General features: G+C 35.9%; 1 protein-coding gene across 1 annotated transcript in view; it reads right to left on the reverse strand.

The window, feature by feature from the left end:
• CCDC7 (coiled-coil domain containing 7) overlaps positions 1-20,940 on the reverse strand; it is a 346,398-nt gene that overhangs the window by 221,149 nt on the left and 104,309 nt on the right. Inside the window, exons 14-15 of the mRNA XM_040645272.1 lie at positions 17,986-18,051; positions 6,325-6,543 (exon numbers count right to left, since the gene is read on the reverse strand). Coding sequence (XP_040501206.1) covers positions 6,325-6,543; positions 17,986-18,051 — 285 coding nt within the window. The remainder of the gene's footprint in view (positions 1-6,324; positions 6,544-17,985; positions 18,052-20,940) is intronic.

Genomic DNA, 20,940 nt, shown 5'->3' on the forward strand with positions numbered 1-20,940 from the left:
CCTCAAACTATCTTTGAAATTTCCCAGAGGGTCCCTGGAAAATCTCAAAGGATTTGTCTTTCACCTTATAAATGAGAGAAGTTTAATTATGTTTATGTGGTATGTTAAATCATGTGGAAAGTATTGTCAAATTAGTGAGGATAAACCTTCATACGTTATGTGTGTATGGATATATGTTACTAATATAAGTATTCCAGAAATTGTTTGAAGTTCTTAAAAATTTGTCAGTACCTTCATCATCTGCTTATTATGTTAAAATGTTCTATGTCATAGAAATAACAAAATTTCCTTGTCAATTCCATTGTAATTAATTCTTATCAGATTTTTATCTTGACCCTTTTGTCACTTATCATTCACAGATAGTAATTGTTTTACTTTGATTCTTTTTCTGAAAGTATTTATAATCAGCTACTGGTGAGAATGCATCATGATGGTACCACTTGAATAACTTTGAGACCATGCCACTAGACTGATAAGATTTCAAGAACTAATAAAGAAGCTAATGGATTCATAAAACCACTAACACAAGATCAAGTAGAACAAAAATTGAATTAATTAGGTAGAACTGAATAAACTGATGAGGATGATTAATTTTTTCAATGACCCTTTGAAACATAGCTGCTTCCTGAATGGTTTTTTTTTCCAGATTTAAGGAAATATTCTTCTCTATTGTCTTAACCTATCTATAACTTGCAGCAATTAGGTAAAGTATACTTTGTGAACAAAGATAAAACAACTACTTTTTCTATCTGATCCCTCTTAATTTGGAAACTCTTAGCATTCTTATTTCCATGGCAATATAGTTATTTGCATAAATAAAATAGGAATCCGTTCCCCTTGAAACAGAACACAATTGGAAACTGGTTATATTACCAAGACTTTGACTGGAAGGTCACATTTGAGAATGATGTATAAAATCAGTTATAGTCAGGCAGCTCTAAGGAACTAAGGTTGATTTGATGGAGCCGATAAAGCCCTCCTTCAAAAACATGCCCAGTATCTTGCTTATATGGTTTCTGACCACACAGATGAGCAAAGAAAGTCACTTCCTGGCAGGCTCAGGAAACTCAGAATATCTTGGAGACCTCTAGAATAGAGGAATTCATCCAAGTCTATAGATATTGCCTGTGAAGCCTGATTGAGAGTACTTGGCTTGGCTTCCTAGCCTCAAGAAGTTTCTAAAAGTCCAACCTCAAATTCCTTATGAAAAATTCCAGCAAAGCAAATGCAAGACCTGTGTAGTCAGTCACTGTTCTTGCTGCACTTGTATAAATAATCAGGTCGATTTTAATAAGACTAGATTTATTTTGCAAATGAATTTGTCTTACTTTATCTTTGCTAGAACTGGGGGGATCACAGATAAATTATGTTTAAATGAAAAACATACCCTTGTGGGTGTTTAATTCTAGTCCTATTCATTGTCTTTAAGTTTTTATTATCCACCTATGAACTGGACAAAATGCTGAACTCTAGTTTCCTCTAATATCTGGTGACAACTTTCCAAATTAGTGTTTTCAATTTTTCTGCCTTTTGACTTGAAATCACTGAGAACAAGATCTGCCCTATTCCTGAAGCTCTCCAAGCTGAAGTTGGAAGACTTGATAAAAATGTCAAGAAAATCACCTTGACAGATTCATGACAGATCATGAATGGGCTGCCGTCATGCCTGCTGATGTGTGGGCCTCTTAGAAAGTTCAATGAAATACCCAATGCCATCACCACAGGTACTCAAATCACACCAAGAAATCCATTGCAGGACTGGATCGCTGTCCTCACTCCATCATCTAAAGCCCAATATCTAGAAATTTTGACTGGCTTCCCTCTAGATTCAGAAACTTAGTTTTTAACTATTAGTCTTTGCTTTTACTTTCACAGAAACTTTTGTCATTAAATGTCTGACTTCTAACACCAACAAGTCCCAACAGATGATTCAGCTAGTCCATAATGAAGAAGAAGCGACCAAAAAATGGACTTATTTGTTCAAAAGAAAGAACATCACTTCTTTCCTTGAACATGAGAGGGGGCTGATAAAGATTCTTTGCTTGACCAAAATTTTAGGTTCTTGAACCTTCTCCTAGGCCCATCTGTGTACATCCTTTTAAAATCCCATTTTAGTAAGAACCCTGATAAGTCAATTTAACAGTGCCCATTCTCTATAATTGATCTCCCTCAATACTTAATCAGATTCCTCATCTTTCACTTTCCTCTAGGTGATAGCTGATGACTCTTTTTTTTTTAAGATTTTATTTGACAGAGAGAGAGAGAGCACACAAGCAGGGGGGTGGGAGAGGGAGAAGTAGGCTCCCCACTGAGCAGGGACCCTGGGATCACAACCTGAGCCAAAGGCAGTTGCTTAATCAGCTGAGGCATTCAGGTGTCCCTATAGCCGATCACTCTTGCCTACCTTCGGCAAAGATCCTATTAGGTCAGTTCAGCCAGAATCTTCCTTATACCCACAATGTTTCCTCTTAGTAACTGTCCATGGACCACCAACCTACTCTTTGGCTATAAATTTCTACTTCCCACTGGTGTATTAGGAATTGAACACCATTCTATACTGAGGTTTCTTTTCTCCTATTGCAATGGGCTTGAATAAAATCTGTTTTTTTAAACTCTTGACTGCCCAGCTCTGATTTTCCTTTGATAACACTTTTTGATTGCATCTTTTTGAGACCATGAACTAGAGGACCTAGCTAAGCCTTCTTTCTGGATTTCTGACTCACAGATACTATGAAATAATACATGTTTGTTGTCTAAGCAACTAAGTTTTGTAGTAATTCATTATGTACCAAAAGATAACACAGTACTTTTTGTTCTTCATTCATTTTTTAACCAGATGAATTTTAAGAAACAAGGGAGGGAGAAACAGTGTTGAAAGCAAAGAGAACAAGTTATGCAAAATCATGAAGGTGACAGAAAACGTAGTGTGTTCCCTGAACTTAAGGAAGTTCAGTGTAGCTAAAGCATAAATATATATTTGTATGTGTGTCTGAGTGCTCGTGCTTATGAAGTCATTTGCAATGAATGGGTCGGGAGGAGGGCTAATTAAAAATGAGCCTGGCATCTCAAGAAAGGACCGGATCTGACACAACCTTAACCCAAAATTAGGAATTCGCACTTCAACCAAAGAATGATGGGAACCATTAAAGATTTTAGGTAAGAAGGTTAACATGAACAGATTTTAATTTGAAAGATGACTAGACATCAACATGGATACTGGACTAAAGACAGTTAATTCTGGACAAAGCCACAGCAATTAGAATCCTCGTGGCATCCTGGGAATTGCCAGTGAAACCGGAAAAAAAATGGGTAAAATTTTATGGCTAATAATTGGATTGAGAAAAAAACGGAAGAGACAAAAACGATTCCCAAGATTCTAGTTTCAGCAATCAGGTTATGAGAATGCCAGGAAATTTTGAGTACTGGGAGAAGAAGCAGTCTAAGAAGAAAGCAATTAGTTTATTTTAGGACCTGATGAATTTTAGATGTTGTGGACCATTCCAGTAGGTAAATTCAAAAGGCTGATAGATAATAGGTCTAGAAATTAGGTAATATCTGGGTTAGAGACACAAGATTTATTGAGTACTTGAAGCCATAAATGTATATAAGCATACTCAGAAAGAGTATATGGAATAAAAAGAGAATCCAGGAGGGAAAACTCAGAGAAACACCAACAGTTAAAGAATGGACAGCGCAAGAGGAGACCAAAACACAGTACCAGAAAAATATAAAGAAAACCAAATAATTAGTCTGCCTCTAAAACAAAATGCAGACTACATTAAAAAGAAATAAATGGTCAGGGGGCACCTGGGTGGCTCAGTGGGTTAAGCGTCTTCCTTTGGCTCAGGTCATGATCCCAGGGTACTGGGATCAAGCCCCATGTCAGGCTCCCTGCTCAGTGGAGAACCTGCTTCTCCCTCTCCCTCTGCCTGCCACTCTCCCTGCTTGTGCTTGATCTGTCTGTCAAAGAAATAAATAAACAAATCTTACAAAAACAAAAAAAGAAAAGAAATAAATGGTTGGGGGTGCCTGGATGGCTCAGTCAGTTAAGCATCTGCCTTCTACACAGGTCATGATCCCAGGGTCCCGGGATCGAGCCCCTCATCAGGCTCCGTGCTCAGAGAGGAGTCTGCTCCTCCTTCTCCATCTGCCCCTCCCCCTGCTTCTGCTCTCTCTCTCTTGCTCTCACTCTCTCAAATAAATAAATAAAATCTTAAAAAAAAAAAAAAGAAATGATGAAACATGATCAAATAATGCTAAGAGAATAAATGAGATAAATAAACTATAAAGCATCCTTCAGAATAAGGTCAAATAGATTTGTTGTGACCTTGGCAAAAATAGTTTTAATATAGTGGTTGGGAAAAAGGATTATAGTTAAGTGAAAAATTACTATAAGAACATGCAGACAGTGAATATGAACAACTTCTATTTCAACAAAATCTTCAGTAATGAATCCTGTTTCATTATTCCAGAGCAGGCCAATCCAAATAAATGATATTATATACACCATCCATGCAAAGAAGCTAGTATATAGTAGGTGTTTAGTAAGGATTGTTAAACTGAGTGTTTAAGAAGAGAGGCATCTGTTAATCTATTTATAAAACCACTAAAAATAAAAATCACTTGCCCAGATTGAAGGTGATAAAGCTACCTGGTAAAATGCCTCAGGTAATGAAGTTGCTCTTTCAAATTCGTCTTATTTTTAACCTAACATTTTCTATTTAACTTGTCATATATGACAGGATTTATTTTGGATTTGGGGAAAAATCCTGGGAAATAAAAAAACACTAAGTCTATTAACAAAGTGAGGGTTCAAATGCAGCCATACAGAGAAGCAAAGAAGATATCCTGACCTTATTTTGAAGCCGTAAAAGACCTAGGTTTGAAGTCTAATTCAACATTACTATGATGTTGCATAGTTAATTTTTTTAGGCTCCAGTTTCATCTTCAAATGGGGGTGCTGATAGCTACCTTACTTATTACTTATTGTGTAAATAACTAGTACATATATATAAAATCACCAGAATATTTTATAATGACAGAGGATATAAAATGACTAGCACATTTTAAATTGTGTTGCCACACTTTCTCTTTGTCTTAAGCCAGTTCACAGAAACCTGTGTTTCTAAAAAAATTGCTTTTGTATTCAATTCAAGGCAAAAAACAAAAAACAAAAAAGACCCTAATAACCTTAATAATTTCTTTTTCATTAAGAACAATTGCTTTCATTTTTTTATCTTTCCAAGAAGAAACTGACATAATTTGCAATTAAAATTTCATACAATGGGTTAAATAAGTGTTGGGATTAAGGACAGCACTTGTTGTGATGAGAACCAGTTGTTATATGTAAGACTTGAATCACTAAATTGTATACCTGAAATTAACATTACACTGTATGTTAACTAACTGGAATTTAAATAAAAACTTTAAAAATTATATACAAAAAAAGATTAAAATACGGATAAAATTGCTGTGTGATGATATTCCCCTTTAAAAAGCTAGAGTATTGGCCTTTAATTTTACTTTATTAATTTCCCATTTGCTAATTTTACTATGCTATCTCTAATACACATAAACTCTCATTCTGAAAACGAGAAGGAAGGACACTAAAGAAATAAAATACTATTAAAGAAATGAGGGACCTGATAATATCTATCCTGCTAGAACAAGGACAATCAAAATTGTATTCTCAGCAGTTTTGCTTTACTTCTTGAACTCTTTCCATTACTTGTCAATAAAGTTGCTTATGTGTAGACTGTTATTTTCTTCTAAGCACAGATTAATAAATCTCAATGTTCAGGAAAGTGCTTCTGAATCCACTGGACAACACAATCAAAAATACATTTTTTTCAAGAATTTTTCTGCACAGATAATAGCTACACTTGCAGTGAGCAAAGCATAACATACATACTTAACAAACCACTATGTTGTACACGTGAAACTAATACAACATTGTGTGTCAATTGTACTTTAGTTGAAAGATAAATTTGAAAATGTTTCCCCATAGTTTTGCATTTATATTTAATTTTGTTACTTTATACCAAAATATCTTTAGTCTATGAACTATTTTATCTGGCTCTCAAATCTCAGGCATTTATATCATCATTTAAAACCAAAACATATCTAAATTATAAATGTGTATTCAAGACAATGAATTGCTATAACCAAAGGTGAAAGGCAAAAGGTCCAAGCAAAAAACCAGGGCATAGAATTTTTTTTGAAATAATATATACAAATGAAGTAAACAACAATATAAAAGATAATCTTACAGCACAGATTACTGTTTTTCTGTCTTCTGTTTTCTCTATTTCAGTAATTCCTTACCTGTAGATGCTCTTGGATTGTAGAATTCGTTTTTTGTCCACCTGAATCTATAACTAGTGATTTCCTTGTTCCTTTCTCCAATGGTATATCTTTTGAATCTTCAACTTTCATTTTACTAATACCCATTTCCATTGTTGTCTTGTTCTTCCCTTCACTTTTAAGTAATCCCGTCCCTTGATTTAGGAAATAGTCAAGTTGAAGCTTAGCTCTTTCAGCTTCCTGTTTTTAAAAAAGTAATGGTTTATCAAGCATTATGTGTGACATTTTTCTGTCAATATTACAACTTTCAGGAATAAGAATATGTTCATGTCCACATTACTTTTCAACTTTATTTTTACTAAATTGGAGAGAGCTAAATTAAACCACTGGTATAATCCATAGTTTAATCCATAGATTAAAATTAAAAACCATGAAGAAATGCCTTCCACTTTGAGTGCTAGTTTTATATCCCAGGAAGTTCCCCTATTATTTTTTTAAAGCTCTAATTATTGTAGAGTCACAATAAAAGTAAATAAAAGATATACATTAGAAAAGGTGATAGAATGTAACCGGGATAACTAATATCTACAATATCAAATAATAAAAGAAAATGTGAAAAATAATTTATTTCTTCTAGAATATAAGGTTTTTAAATGCTACTTTTAATAATTTTTTACTTAGATCAACAAAAATGAAGTTCACAAATAATCTCACCACAAACAGAAAATTCACTGTTAACATTTGATATATATCCTTTTTCATTATTTCTGTATATAACTAGTGCATATACGTATTTTTAAAATTTTTATCCATACTGGATCCTACTATACATACCCGATATGCTCTTTTTGTTAAATAATGTCATAGATATGTCCCAATGATAATAAATGTACATCTAAATCAGAATAGCTAATAGAAGCACATTTAATAGTGTACTTTTGTTTAGCAAATTTCTTATTAGGGACACATTGGTAATTTAAAAATTTTTGCTATTAAAATTTTTTATATTATACATACTTGCACAAAATCCCTGTACACTCTTCTTTATGATTAATTTTTGTAACTGCACTGATTCAATGAAAAGCCTACGGTGTCCCAAACTTTTGCTATATATTTTCTTCCAGAGAAGTATTATTAATTCATAGTAATAGAATTATGTAAAAGATTACTTATTTCAACATATATCCACAAATATTAGACATTTCTCTTCCTAAAATTTTTACTGACATGGTAGGTAAAAAACAAATCTATCGCACTGTTATTTTAAGTTGCATTTGATAACTAGTGAGGTTGAATATATTCATATGCATTTATTGTCTTTGTGTGTTTCTAAGTTATGACTTGCCTGTTTGTGTTTATTTGGGGGAATATTTGAGGGAAGGACATTCATATTTCTTATAGATTTGTAAAAGATCTTCATTCTGTTAAGAATTTGCATTTATCTTTATATCTTATGAATCTTCTAACATACAAAAGTTTTAAATTAACAATAGCCAAATATATTGCAATATCCCTTTGCAATATGATGCTTAGAAAACCTTGCTCTAGCCAAGACCATATCACTGTTACCCAGTATTTCTTCTTATATCTTCATACTTCATTTATTAATTTTGGAACTTAAATCAAGCTGCAACTTATTTTGATGTGTGTCACAAACTATCACATGAGAACTACTTTTTTTATAGTAGTTTACTTTTTGTGACTATTTTGTCTGTCTATAAAAAAGTTTCAGTAACTAAAATTATAATATACTAAATTATTGCATTCCTTTGAATCTGCTTCTGGATTTTTTATTCAGCACCAAATCCAGAACCACATTGTTTTAGTTATTATAGTGTTATATTACATATTGATTTTTTAACAACCAAATCCTTATTATTCTTTTGAATAGTCACCAGATTCCTTTCTCAATATATCCTGTAATAATTCTGTTAAACTCCAAAATAATTCCATCTATACCCAGAAATAAATTGCTTTAAATCTATATATCAATTTGGAAAATACAGAAAATTGAAATATTTATAATATTGTACCTTCAAAACCAAAAACATAAATTTCTATTTCTTCATTATTCATCTATATCCCTCAGTAAAGTGTGTTTTACTTCATTTAAAAAACTTTGTATTTTTTGTTAAATATGCTACTCTAGTATTATAAATAGAATCATCTCTACACATGAAAAAATGCTCAACATCACTTGGCATCAGGGAAATGCAAATCAAAACCACAATGAGATACCACCTCACATCAGGCAGAATCACTAAAATTAACAAGTCAGGAAACTACAAATGTTAGCAAGGATACAGAGAAAGTGGAACCCTCTTGCACTGTTGGTGGGAATGCAAGCTTGTACAGCCACTCTGGAAAATAGTATGGAGTTTCCTCAAAAAGTTAAAAATAGAGCTACCCTACAATCCAGCAATTGCACTACTAGGTATTTACCCAAAGGATACAAATGTTATGATCCGAAGGGGCACCTGCACAACAATGTTTATAGCAGCAATGTCCACAATCCAAACTATGGAAAGAGCCCAGATGTCCGTTGACAGATGAATGGATAAGAATATGTGATACACACATACACACACACACACACACACACACACACAATGGAACATTACCCAGCCATCAAAAAGGATGAAATCATACCATTTACAATGACACGGATGGAACTGGAGGGCATTATGCTAAGTGAAATAAGTCAATCAGAGAAAGACAATTATCATATGATTTCACTCATATGTGGAATTTAAGAAACAAAACAGGATCGTAGAGGAAGGGAAGGAAAAATAAAATAAGATGAAATCAGAGATGGGGACAAACCATAAGAGACTCAACTATGGGGAAAAAACTGAGAGCTGCTAGAGGGGAGGTGGGTGAGGGGATGGGGTAACCGGGTGATGGGCATTAGGAGGGCACTTGATGTAATGAACACTGGGTGTTAAATGCAACAGATGAATAATTGAACTCTACGTCTGAAACTAATGGTACAATATATGTTAACTAAATGAATTTAAATAAAATAAGTAAAATAAATAATAAATAGAATCGTCTCCATTATGGTTTCTAAATGGTTGTTTTGGATAAGAAGGAAACCTATTGCTCTTTTTCTTTTCCTTTCTTTAAATTTTAACTCCAATGTAGTAAATGTACAGTGTTATATTAGTATGTACAAAATGGTAATTTACCAAATATTACTCAGTGCTCATCAAGGTAAGTGAACTCTTAATCCCTTTCAACTATTTTACCCATCTTCTCACCCACCTCCCCTCTGGTAACCATCTGTTTGCTCTGTAAAGTTAAGAGTCTGTTTCTCAGTTTGTCTGTCCCTCCTTTTTTCCCCTTTTTTCTCTTTTTTTAAAGATTTATTTGAGAGAGAGCCCATGAGCAGAGGGGAGAGGGAGAGGGAGAGGGAGAAGCAGGCTCCTCGCTGAGTAGGGAGACTGCTGATCCAAGGGTCCCGGGACAATGACCTGAGCCGAAGGCTGATGCTGAACTGACTGAGCCACCCAGATGTTCCTGTTTGTTTTGTTTCTTAAATTCCACATATGAGTAAAATCATATGGTAACTGTCTTTCTCTGACTGGCTTATTTTGTTTAGCATTATACTCTCTAGCTCCATCCATATTATTGCAAATGGAGAGATTTGGGGTTTTTTTATGGCTGAATAATGCTGCATTATATATATAATATATATTGTTTTATATATAACATCTTCTTTATCTATCAATGGACATTTGGAGTGCTTCCATAGTTTGGCTATTGTAAATAATGCTACAATAAACACAGAGGTTCATATATCCCTTTGAATTCGTGTTTTTGTATTCTTTGGGTACTGTGATTCCTGGATCACACAGTAGTTCTGTTTTTAATATTTTGAGGAAAGGCCATACTGTCTTGACAGTGTCTGCACCAGTTTGCATTCCCACCAACAGTGAGTGCACCAGGGTTCCATTTTCTACACATTCTCACTAACATTTGCTGTATCTTGAGGTGTTTGTTTGTTTGTTTTTTGGTTTTTTTTTCTATTTAATGTATTTTTTATTGTAGTCTAATTTTTATTTATTTATTTATTTATTTATTTATTTATTTTATGTAAAGTTCAATGATTCATTAGTTGCGTACAACACCCAGTGCACCATGCAACACATGCCCTCCTTACTACCCGTCACCAGCCTATCCCATTCCCCCACCCCCTTCCCTCTGAAGCCCTCAGTTTGTTTTTCAGAGTCCATAGTCTCTCATGCTTCATTCCCCCTTCTGATTTTGATTTTAGCCATTCTGACAGGGGTGAGATGAATCTCATTGTGATTTTGATTTGCATTTCCCTTATGATGGGTGATGTTGACTATGTTTTAATGTGTCTGTTGGTGATCTAGATGTCTTCTTTAGAGAAGTGTCTGTTCATGTCTTCTGCCCATTTTTATTTTTTTATTTAAATTCAATTAGCCAAGGTATAGTATATCATTAGTTTTTGATATAATGTTCAATGATTAATTAGTTGAATATAACACCCAGTGCTCATCATATCACATGCCCTCTTTAATTCCCATCACCCAGTTACCCCATCCCCCTACCCACAACCCTTTTCACAACCCTCAGTTTCTTTCCCAGAGTCAAGAGTCTCATACGGTTTGTCTCCCTCAGTGATTTCTTCCCATTCAGTTTTCCCTCCCTTCCCCTATGGTTCCCTGCACTATTCCTTATATTCCACATATGAGTGAAACCATATGAAAATTGTATTTCTCTGATTGACTTATTTCACTTAGCATAATATCCTCCAGTTCCATCCATGTCGATGTAAATGGTAGATATTCATCCTTTCTGATGGCTGAATAATATTCTATTGTATATATGAACCACATCTTCTTTATCCATTCAACCATTAAGGACATCTCAGCTCCTTCCACAATTTGACTATTGTGGACACTGCTACTATGAACATTGGGGTGCACGTGCCCTTTCTTTTCACTACCTCTGTATCTTTGGGGTAAATAGTCAGTAGAGAAATTGCTGGATCGTAAGGTAGCTCTACTTTAATGTCCTGAGGACATTTTTCTGTTTTCCAGAGTGTCTTCCAGAGTGTTTTCCAGAGTATCTACCCATTTTTAATTGGATTATTTGGTTTTTTTTAGTGTTGAGTTGATCTTTATGTATTTTGGACACTCACCCTTTATCAAATATGTGATTTGCAAATATCTTCTCCCATTCAGTAGGCAGCCTTTTAGATTTATTGATTGTATTTTCAATATGCAAAAGCTTTTTATTTTGATGTAGCTCCAATTTCATTCTTTTTTGCAGGTAGTGTCTGGTTTCCTCAGCACTATTTGTTGCAGAGACTTTTTCCCATTGCATATTCCTTCCTACTTTTTCAAAGTTTAATTGGCAATATAATTGTGGGTTTATTTCTGGGTTTTCTATTCTGTTCCATTGGTCTATATATCTGTCTTTGTGTCAATACCATACTGTTTTGATTACTACAACTTTGTAATATAACTTGAAGTCTGGAATTGTGATACCTCGAGTCTATTGTTTGTTTTTGTTTTTCCTCTTTCAAGATTACCTTGGCTATTTGGAGTCATTTGTTAGTCCATACAAATATAAGTTTGTTCTACCTCTGTGAAAATGCTGTTGGTATTTTGCTAGGGATTGCATCAAATGTGTAGATTACTTTGTGTAATGTAGGCATTTTAACAATATTTGTTCTTCCAATTCATGAGCATGGAATGTCTTTCTATTTCTGTGTGTTATCATCAATTTCTTTCATCAGCATTTTGTACTTTTCAGAGTACAAGTCTTTCACCTCTTTGATTAGCTTTATTCCTAGGTACTTTATTATTTTTGGTGCAGTTGTAAATGGGATTATTTTCTTACTTTTTCCGCTGCTTCATTATTTATTAGTGTATAGAAATGCAACAGATTTCTGTACATTGATTTTGTATCCTGTAACTTTATTGAATTCATTTATCAGTTCTAGCAGTTTTTTAGTGGAATCTTTCAGGCATGTCATCTGCAAAGAAGTTTTACTTCTTCCCTGATGATTTGATTGCCTCCTATTTCTTTTTGTCCTCTGACTGCTGTGGCTAGGACTTCCACTACTATGTTGAATAAAAGTGGTGAGAGTGGACATCCTTGTCTTGTTCCTGATCATAGAGGAAAAGCTCTGTTTTTCCCTATTAGGATTTAAGCTGTTGGATTCTCACATAAAACTTGTTTTCTTGTTGATTTTCTGCTTGAATGATCTAATGACAAAAACTTGACTGATTTCTCATAGAAATGTTTTTACTCCTTTTGTGTTTCCTGCCTTTATACTGTCACTTTTGATTCCTCCTTTCCACTCAAAGAGTCCCCTTTAATATTTCTTGCAGAATTGATTTGGTGGTCATGAACTCCTTTAGTTTTGTCTGTCTGTGAAATTCTTTATCTCCCCTCCTATTCTGAATTCTAACTGGTGTGAGGTGGTATCTCATTATGGTTTTGATTTGTATTTCCCTGATGCCAAGTGATGTTGTTGAACATTTTTTCATGTGTCTGTTAGTCATTTGTATGTCTTCTTTGGAGAAGTGTTTGTCCATGTCTTCTGCCCATTTCTTGACTTATTTGTTTTTTGGGTGTTGAGTTGGAGAAGTTCTTTATAGATCTTGGATACCAGCCCTTTATCCATAGTGTTATTTGCAAATATCTTCTCCCATTCCATGGGTTGTCTCTTTGTTTTGTTGACTGTTTCTTTGGTGTATAGAAGATTTTATCTTGATGAAGTCCCAAAAGTTCATTTTTGCTTTTGTTTCCCTGCCTTTGGAGACATAGCTTGCAAGAAATTGCTGTAGCCTATGTTGAAGAGGTTACTGTCTATGTTCTCCTGCAGGATTTTGATGGATTCCCATCTCACATTGAGGTCTTTCATCCATTTTGAGTTTATCTTTGTGTATGCTGTAAGAGAATGGTCCAGTTTCATTCTTCTGCATGTGGCTGTCCAATTTTCCCAGCACCATTTATTGAAGAGACTGTCTTTTTTCCATTGGGTATTTTTTCCTGTTTTGTAGATTAGCTGACCATAGAGTTGAGGGTCCATTGTCTTGCTGCTTTTAAGACTTTTTCTTTATCACTATATTTTGTAAATTTAATTACAATACATCTTGGTATCAGCTTGCTTTTGTTGATTTCGAAGGGAGTTCTCTATGCCTCCTAGATCTGGGTGTCTGTTTTCTTCCCTAGATTAGAGAAATTTTCAGCATTTATTTCTTCAAATAAATTTTCTGCTCCCTTTTCTCTCTTCTTCTTCTTCTGGGACTCCTATAATACGAATGTTATAACCTTTGATGGAGTTACTGAGTTCCCTAAGTCTATTCTCATGGTGCATAATTCTCTCTTTTGTTCAGCATCATTGCTTTCCATTATTTTGTCTTCTAGGTCATTAATTTATTCCTCTGCTTCTTCCAGCCTCTTGTTCTTTGCATTAAGGATCTTTCTAACCTCATTTATTGCACTTTTCATCTCTGATTAATACTTTCTTAACTCTTTTATCTCTGTGGTAAGGGTCTCACTGATGTGTTCCATTCTTTTATCAGGTCCAGTGAATATCCTAATGATCATTGCTTTAAATTCTCCATCAGGCATGTTACTGTATCTGCTTCACTTAGATCTCTGGCCACGACCTTATCTTCTTCTTTCATTTGAGATAAATTCCTCTGTCTTCTCATTTTTCTAAGACTCTGCCTCCTTCTGTGTGTTAGAAAAGCCAATTATGTTTCCCTCTTCTCTCCTAAAAGTAATGGCCTTATGAAGAAGAGGTCATGTAGTGCCCAGGACCTAGAGCTTCAGGGAGTGCCTACAGTGTGTTGCATGTCTTCTGCTTTTACGTTCTGGCTGCTCTATCCTTCAGATCAGTTATTGCAGAGGCTTTCTTTGCCTGCTGTTGGCAGTGTTTGGTCCCTGGCCTGAAGTGGTGAGTTTTAATTAGGTGTACTCTGATCTGCTTGTGAAATGAGACCTGTCATCACCTCCACTAGAACTGAAGCCCTGCAAAACTCTCCGATTGGGAGATGTGATGTGGGCAAGTGTTTGTGCTGGTCTTCTGGTGGATGAGCCAACTACACCAGGGCTGAGGTAAGCATTACTGAGAACGGCAGTTCCACTGGAGTACAGGGGAATGGGGCTTAGTGTAAGCAAGCTAGGCCACCAGTATCCACATTGCACTGCTTCCTACAGGTGGCTCTGTGTTTATGCTGAGGGGTGGAGCAGGGAACTAGTGACTAGCTGCTTTTCTCCCAAAAGGTGTCTCAGTGAATGCTGCCTCTCAGGGACATGCTCTGAGAAAAGCAAATAATCTCCCCACGGTGTGCCCCAGGCACTCTTCAGATCACTGTTTCCATGCTGTATGTTCCCAAGCTGTTTGCCTGCCTTCCCTCCAAGAGCAATACACTGCCCTCTGGGCTCTATCTCAACCAAGTCTGTTGACCTTTAAAACTGCAGGCTTCAAGCTGTGCTGGTTGCAAGAACTCATGAAATTCAACTCCTTTTGTTTTCCAACCCAATGACTTTGGGGAGACATTCTCCTTGTGCATTCCACTGCATGCTCTTCTTTCACCATTCTCAATGACCACAGCTGCTTCCCCTCTGCCACAGCCAGGATATGTTTCTCCCCAAACCACATCTCTGCACTTCCTGTCTTCTTTGAGGTGGCCTCTTCCTGTAGTTGTCAGTCTTCAGATTGGTTTCTGTGGTATTTGGGATGATTTGATAGTTACCTAGTTATAGTCATGGAATGAGGTGAGTCCTCCTATTCTGCCATCATCTTCCTGTCTTCTCTCTCGCTGCTTTTAAAATTGTTTCTTTATCAATACTTTTTGCCATTTTGAGTACCATGTGTCTTTGTGTAGACCTCCTTGGGTTGATTTTGTTGGACGATCTCTGTTCCTTCTGGATCTGGATATTTGTTTCCTTTCCCAGATTGGGGAAGTTTTCAGCCATTATTTCTTCAAATAAATTTTCTGCCCCCTTTTGTCTCTCCTTCTGGGATCCCCATACTGCAAATATTATGCTTGATGTAGTCACTGAGTTCCTTAAGTCTATTGCGATTTTGCATATCTTTTTCCTCTCTAACTTGCTCAGCTTCATTGCTTTCCACTATTGTCTTCCAAGTCATTAATTTGTTCCTCTGCTTCCTCTAGCCTGCTATTTATTCCATCATGTGTATTTTTAACTTCAATTATCATGTTCTTGGTCTCTTGTTGGTTCTTTTTTATCTCTTTCATAAGAGTCTCACTGACATCTTCCACTCTTTTCTCAAGTCCAGTGAGTACTATTATAATCATTACTTTAAATTCTCTATCAGGTATAACACTTATATCTGTTTTGCTTAGGTCTCTTGATATGATTTTGTCTTTTTTTTTTTAAAGATTTTATTTATTTATGTGACAGAGAGACAGCCAGAGAGAGAGGGAACACAGCAGGGGGAGTGGGAGAGGAAGAAGAAGGCTCCCAGCAGAGGAGCCCGATGTGGGACTCAATCCCGGGACTCCAGGATCATGAAGGCAGACGCTTTAACAACTGCGCTACCCAGGCGCCCCTGATATGGTTTTGTCTTATTCTTTAATTTGGAATATATTCCTCTGTCTCCTCATTTTGCCCAACTCTGTCTGTTTCTGTGTTTTAGGAAAGTCAGCTACATCTCCTGCTCTTAAAAATGGCCTTATGAAGAAGAGGTACTGTAGTGCCTGCAGTGCAGCATCCCTTGTCTCAAGGAACTGATGCTCATAGGGTGTCTCCTGTGTGTGTTTTATGTGGCCTGCTGTTGTGTCCTAGCCACTTTTTTCTTTAGTCATCTAAACAGACTCTCTGCCTATTGTTGACAGGGTTTGGTCCCTGACTGTGGTGGAGCACACTTTACAAAATGCGAACAAGTCTGCTTGTGAAATGAGACCTGCCACTGCTTCTGTGGCAGTGGACCAGTGCTGGATGGATAGAACATGCAATTTTAACAAGGTTGCAGCTTGAGCTTCCACAGGGCCTGACACCACTGCCGGGACAAGAGGAACAAAATAGTAGACCAAGAGAGGACATATTGGTGAAGTTTGCATGGTCTTCTGGGGAAAGGGACCCACAGCACTGGGACTGGAGCAAATGGGAAGTTTGGGTCAGCTGAAGGGTGAGAGGGTAGGGCTTAGTAGAAGCAAGTTAGGTACTGAATGTTGGCATCATGTTGGTTCCTACAAGTGACCTTATGTTTATGCTGGAAAGTGGGGAAGGGAGATGTTACCTATCACCTCCTTTGTTCCTGGAGGGGTTTCCCTTTGATTCCCACCACTCTGAGATGGGCTCTGAGATGAGTAAATAACTCTCCCTCCCATATACTCCATGCATTTTTCAAACTACTGCTATTATGCTGTACCTCCACAAGTTGTTTATCATGATGTCTCATTAAAGACAGAACTCAGCTTCCTAATACCCTCTGAGCTCTCTCATAGCCAGCCTGCTAATTTTTCAAATTCCAGACTTTAAGTCCTGCTACTTGTAAGAACTCACAAAATTTGGAACCTCTTGCTTTCAAATATTACAGAGATTCATCTTCTCCATGCAGGCTCCCCAGTGTAACAGTCTGTTTCTCTTCCATCTTTTTACCCACAGTGTCCCTTCCTCCTAGGGATAGTCGACATGCATGTTTAGCTCCCCACCATGTCCTCACCCTGCCTACCCTCTTCAGTGTGGCCTCTTCTCTACCTTTAATTGTAGAGTTTTTTCTGCCATCCTTCAGGCTGTTTTCTGTTATTTATGCTGATATGAGTGTTATCTAGCTATATCTGCAGGATGAGGTGTAATTAAGGTCCTCCTATTCTGCCATTTTCCCAGCCTCCTTCCATTGCTTTTTTATATCTATTTTGTCCTCAGCCACATTTTGAAATTATGTCATTAATATTTTTATTAATAAATTTGTGTATTATCTTGCATTTTTTCAAAGGAAAATAAATATAAAAATAATTATACTTTTGTCTATCCACTTATGAAAATGTTTGTAGCTTTTTTCATTTCTTTAATCATTAAACAAGAATTTCATAAAGAGTAGTAAAAACCAACATCGTAGTTTAATTGAGTTGAGCTGGGATGCCTGCATTATTGTCCACATAACAGTGTCTCAGTTTGAAATAGATTTATTTTATTTGATTAAGGAAGTTTACCTTTCTTTCTAGTTTATTGTTTTGAATAAGAATGAATATTAAATTTTACTAATATATTCTTAGTACATAAAATGAATGCACTTTAAATCCAGAGAAATAGTACAATACATAGACCTATTAGTTTTCAAGGTCAAAATTATTCATTTAAAAGTTGTTTACATTAGGAGAAGGAAGGGGAAAATGAAGGGGGGGAGATCAGAAGGGGAGACGAACCATGAGAGACTATGGACTCTAGGAAACAAACTGAGGGTTTCAGAGGGAAGGGGTGGGGGGGATGGGTCAGCCCAGTGATGGGTATTAAGGAGGGCACATATTGCATGGAGCATTGGGTGTTATACACAAACAATGAATCATGGAACACTATATCAAAAGCTAATGATGTACTGTATGGTGACCAACATAAACACACACACAAAAGAGTAAAAAACCCAAAGAAATTTTTTAAAAAGTTGTTTACAGATATTTCCTTCACTTGTTAACAATTTTAAAAGAACATAATGTCATTTACCTGGACAGCCTGTTTCAGTTGTTCCTGAAGAACTTTGTTCTCAATTTCCAGAGCATGTGCTATTTGCTATGATGTAATAAAAGGGGGAAAATGCATTCATTTTAGTATTTCTGTTTCTATGAATTAATTGTTATAATTATTATCTTTCTAAAATCCACAGGTAGCCAAGATGATGACTGGAGCACATTTATTTACTTGCACATTTCTCAGGAATAATGGTGGATAATTTCTGCAGGTGTATCTTCCTGTTCATTTCCTACAGGAAAACTGACTTGAATCTGATAAATTATTACTACAATAAATTAAATATTTCATTTTTCCTTTTCTCTAGGCCTGAAATATTTTACTACAAACATTTCAAATTCTATGAAAAGAAGCAACTCTACTCCTAGCAGAAAATAAACATAGTTCTGACTTTGTGAGAATGAATGGATTCTGTTACACATGAAATGTCTCAGCAATTCTCCATCAGATGAGAGACAGTTTGAGGAATCATATCTAAAATCCCCAGCTCTGTTTCTGGTATAGCAGGGCAAGTTCCTACTGGATAGACCCTGCCACATATAAAAACTACAAACCCTGAACAAAATACAAATACCAACACTGGACAGAAACCAAGAATAGGTAGATTCTTGAGAGAAGGGGATGCTTGGAAGAAGAAAGGGTCCTAGGTAAGATTCTTGTTTTCTGGCTTCTAATCTGAGGGCAAGCCCTACCTGAGCCAGGCAGGGCATCTAACAGCTGATAAAAAATAATAATAAAATAAAAAGAGTTTCTACACCTCACAAACCAGAGAAAGAAAATCAGGGCAATCTCAGCCACTCAAAAACTTAGGGGAAGTCACACAAAGAAGAGAGAATGAAAGAAGGGGACCCAAACTCTGTATAAACCCTTCCCAAATCTCCCCCAAGCCCTGAACCACATATACATAGGGAAGACTACCAAAACCTAAAAGAACTGAAATGCAATTTGAGCTGATGCCTAAACACAGAATTTTCATTTTATATCCAATAATGTTAAGTATATTAATGCAAAACAAACAAAAATAAGACTAACCATACCAGAAGAATATAGTAGAATCCAGAGTTTGAACAACATGATATTCCCAATATTCAGAACACAATTTAGAATTACTTAACATTTAAAGAAACAGCAAAATGAGACTTACTCATAAGATAAAAACAATCTACAGAGAGTGATCCCAAGATAGATTCAATTTTAAAGTTAGTGTAGAAGATTTTTAAAGCAACTATTATAACAATACCCAAAGTAAGGGAAAATATGTTCATAATGAAGGAAATAATAAAAATTTCATCAGATCAGTATGACCTATAAAAAATAGCCAATGTAAATTGTAGTAGAGAAAAATACAGTACCTGAATTTTTAAAACTTAAAGGATGAGCATAGGAGCAAATTGGATAGGCAGTGGAAAGAGTCAGACCTTTGAAGATACATCAGTAGAAAATACACCTATCTAAAGACAAGAGAACAAATACTTGAAAAATGAAGAGGGACTAAGGAACATTTGGGATACTATTAAATATCTAACATTTAAATGCATTTTCATAAGGAAAAGAGAGAGAGAAAGTGATAGAATAAGTGGCTGAAAAAGTAGCTGAAAATTTCTCAAATTTGGTGAAATTTATATACTCAAGATGCTCAGCAAACCCCAAGTTGATGTATATAAAGAAAATCATGCCTACACACATCAGAATGAAATGTTGAAAACCAAGTAAAAAGAGAAAATCTTAAAAAGTAGACGAAGAGAATGCCAAATTACACAGAAATGTTGATTTGAATGAATCCTTCTCATCAGAAAAATATGAACTTGAAATGAAAATGGAAAACCATCTTCAAAGTGTAGAGTAAATGTTTCTCTTCAGAAAGTGTTATCTTAAGAAACAGAAGAAAGCTTTAAATCTATATTTTTAATCTCACTGAAATTAGAGAGGACACAACTATAAAAACAGAAAAAGGGGATAATGAGGACAAAAACAAGCCTTCTAGCAACTGTTCAGAGATCTCTATATAGGACTATAATGTAGTGAGGAAACTCACATTCGTAAACAGCCACAGAAATATAATAAGCCATTTACTGGAACTAAGTAACTTCAGAGAGGAAGACCAAGTTGAATGATCCAAGGAGGTATCCCCACTAAGGCAGATCTAAAGACACAGACAGAAAATAACTACAAAAAAACAGAACTCAACTCTGATGGATGCAATTATAGCCATAAATTAAGATCCAATGAAATTATTTTTTAAACATGGTTTTGTACTTAAAATGTCAGGAGGGAAGATACTATTGGACTTCCTGGGAAGATAGCAGAGTAGGAGGATCCTAACCTCACCTCATCCCACAGAAACAAATAGATAACACATCAGTGCAAATAACCCAGAAAAAGACCCAAAGACTGGCAGAACAAACTCCACAACTAAATGTAGAGAAAAGGCTACATCAAAGAGGGTAGGAAGGGTGGAAACACTGTGGGGACGTAAATGGATAGTGTGCCATCCATGAGAGGGAGGGGCCTGGGGGCACAGAGAGGGGTGAGAAACAGACTATCACAATGGAGACCCTGAACAGGGAAGATGAATCCCCATAGCATTTGGCTCTGAAAATCAGAGGTACCAGATTTCCTGAGTTCTTACAACTAGCAGGCCGTAAACCCTAGTATTTTCAAAAATCAGTGGCTCCATTCTAAAAGAGCCTAGAGGGCATTAGAAAGCTGGGTCCCCAGCCTTAAAGAGAAAGCACAACTTCTAGGAAGATATAGCTTAGAAGCAGGAATTTCATAAATATCTGGGGCATATAAGAGTTAGTAATCTCAGAGTTCACTGAGGAACTTCTCCTGGAAAAAAGGAGCTAGCAGGTGCCATTTCCTTCGCCATCCCACAACATAATCACATAGCCACATGCGGGAACCAGCCAGGCACTGTCATTCACTACCTAA

Source organism: Ursus maritimus, unplaced genomic scaffold (assembly GCF_017311325.1).
Source record: "Ursus maritimus isolate PB19 unplaced genomic scaffold, ASM1731132v1 scaffold_31, whole genome shotgun sequence".
Taxonomy (NCBI): Eukaryota; Metazoa; Chordata; class Mammalia; order Carnivora; family Ursidae; genus Ursus; species Ursus maritimus.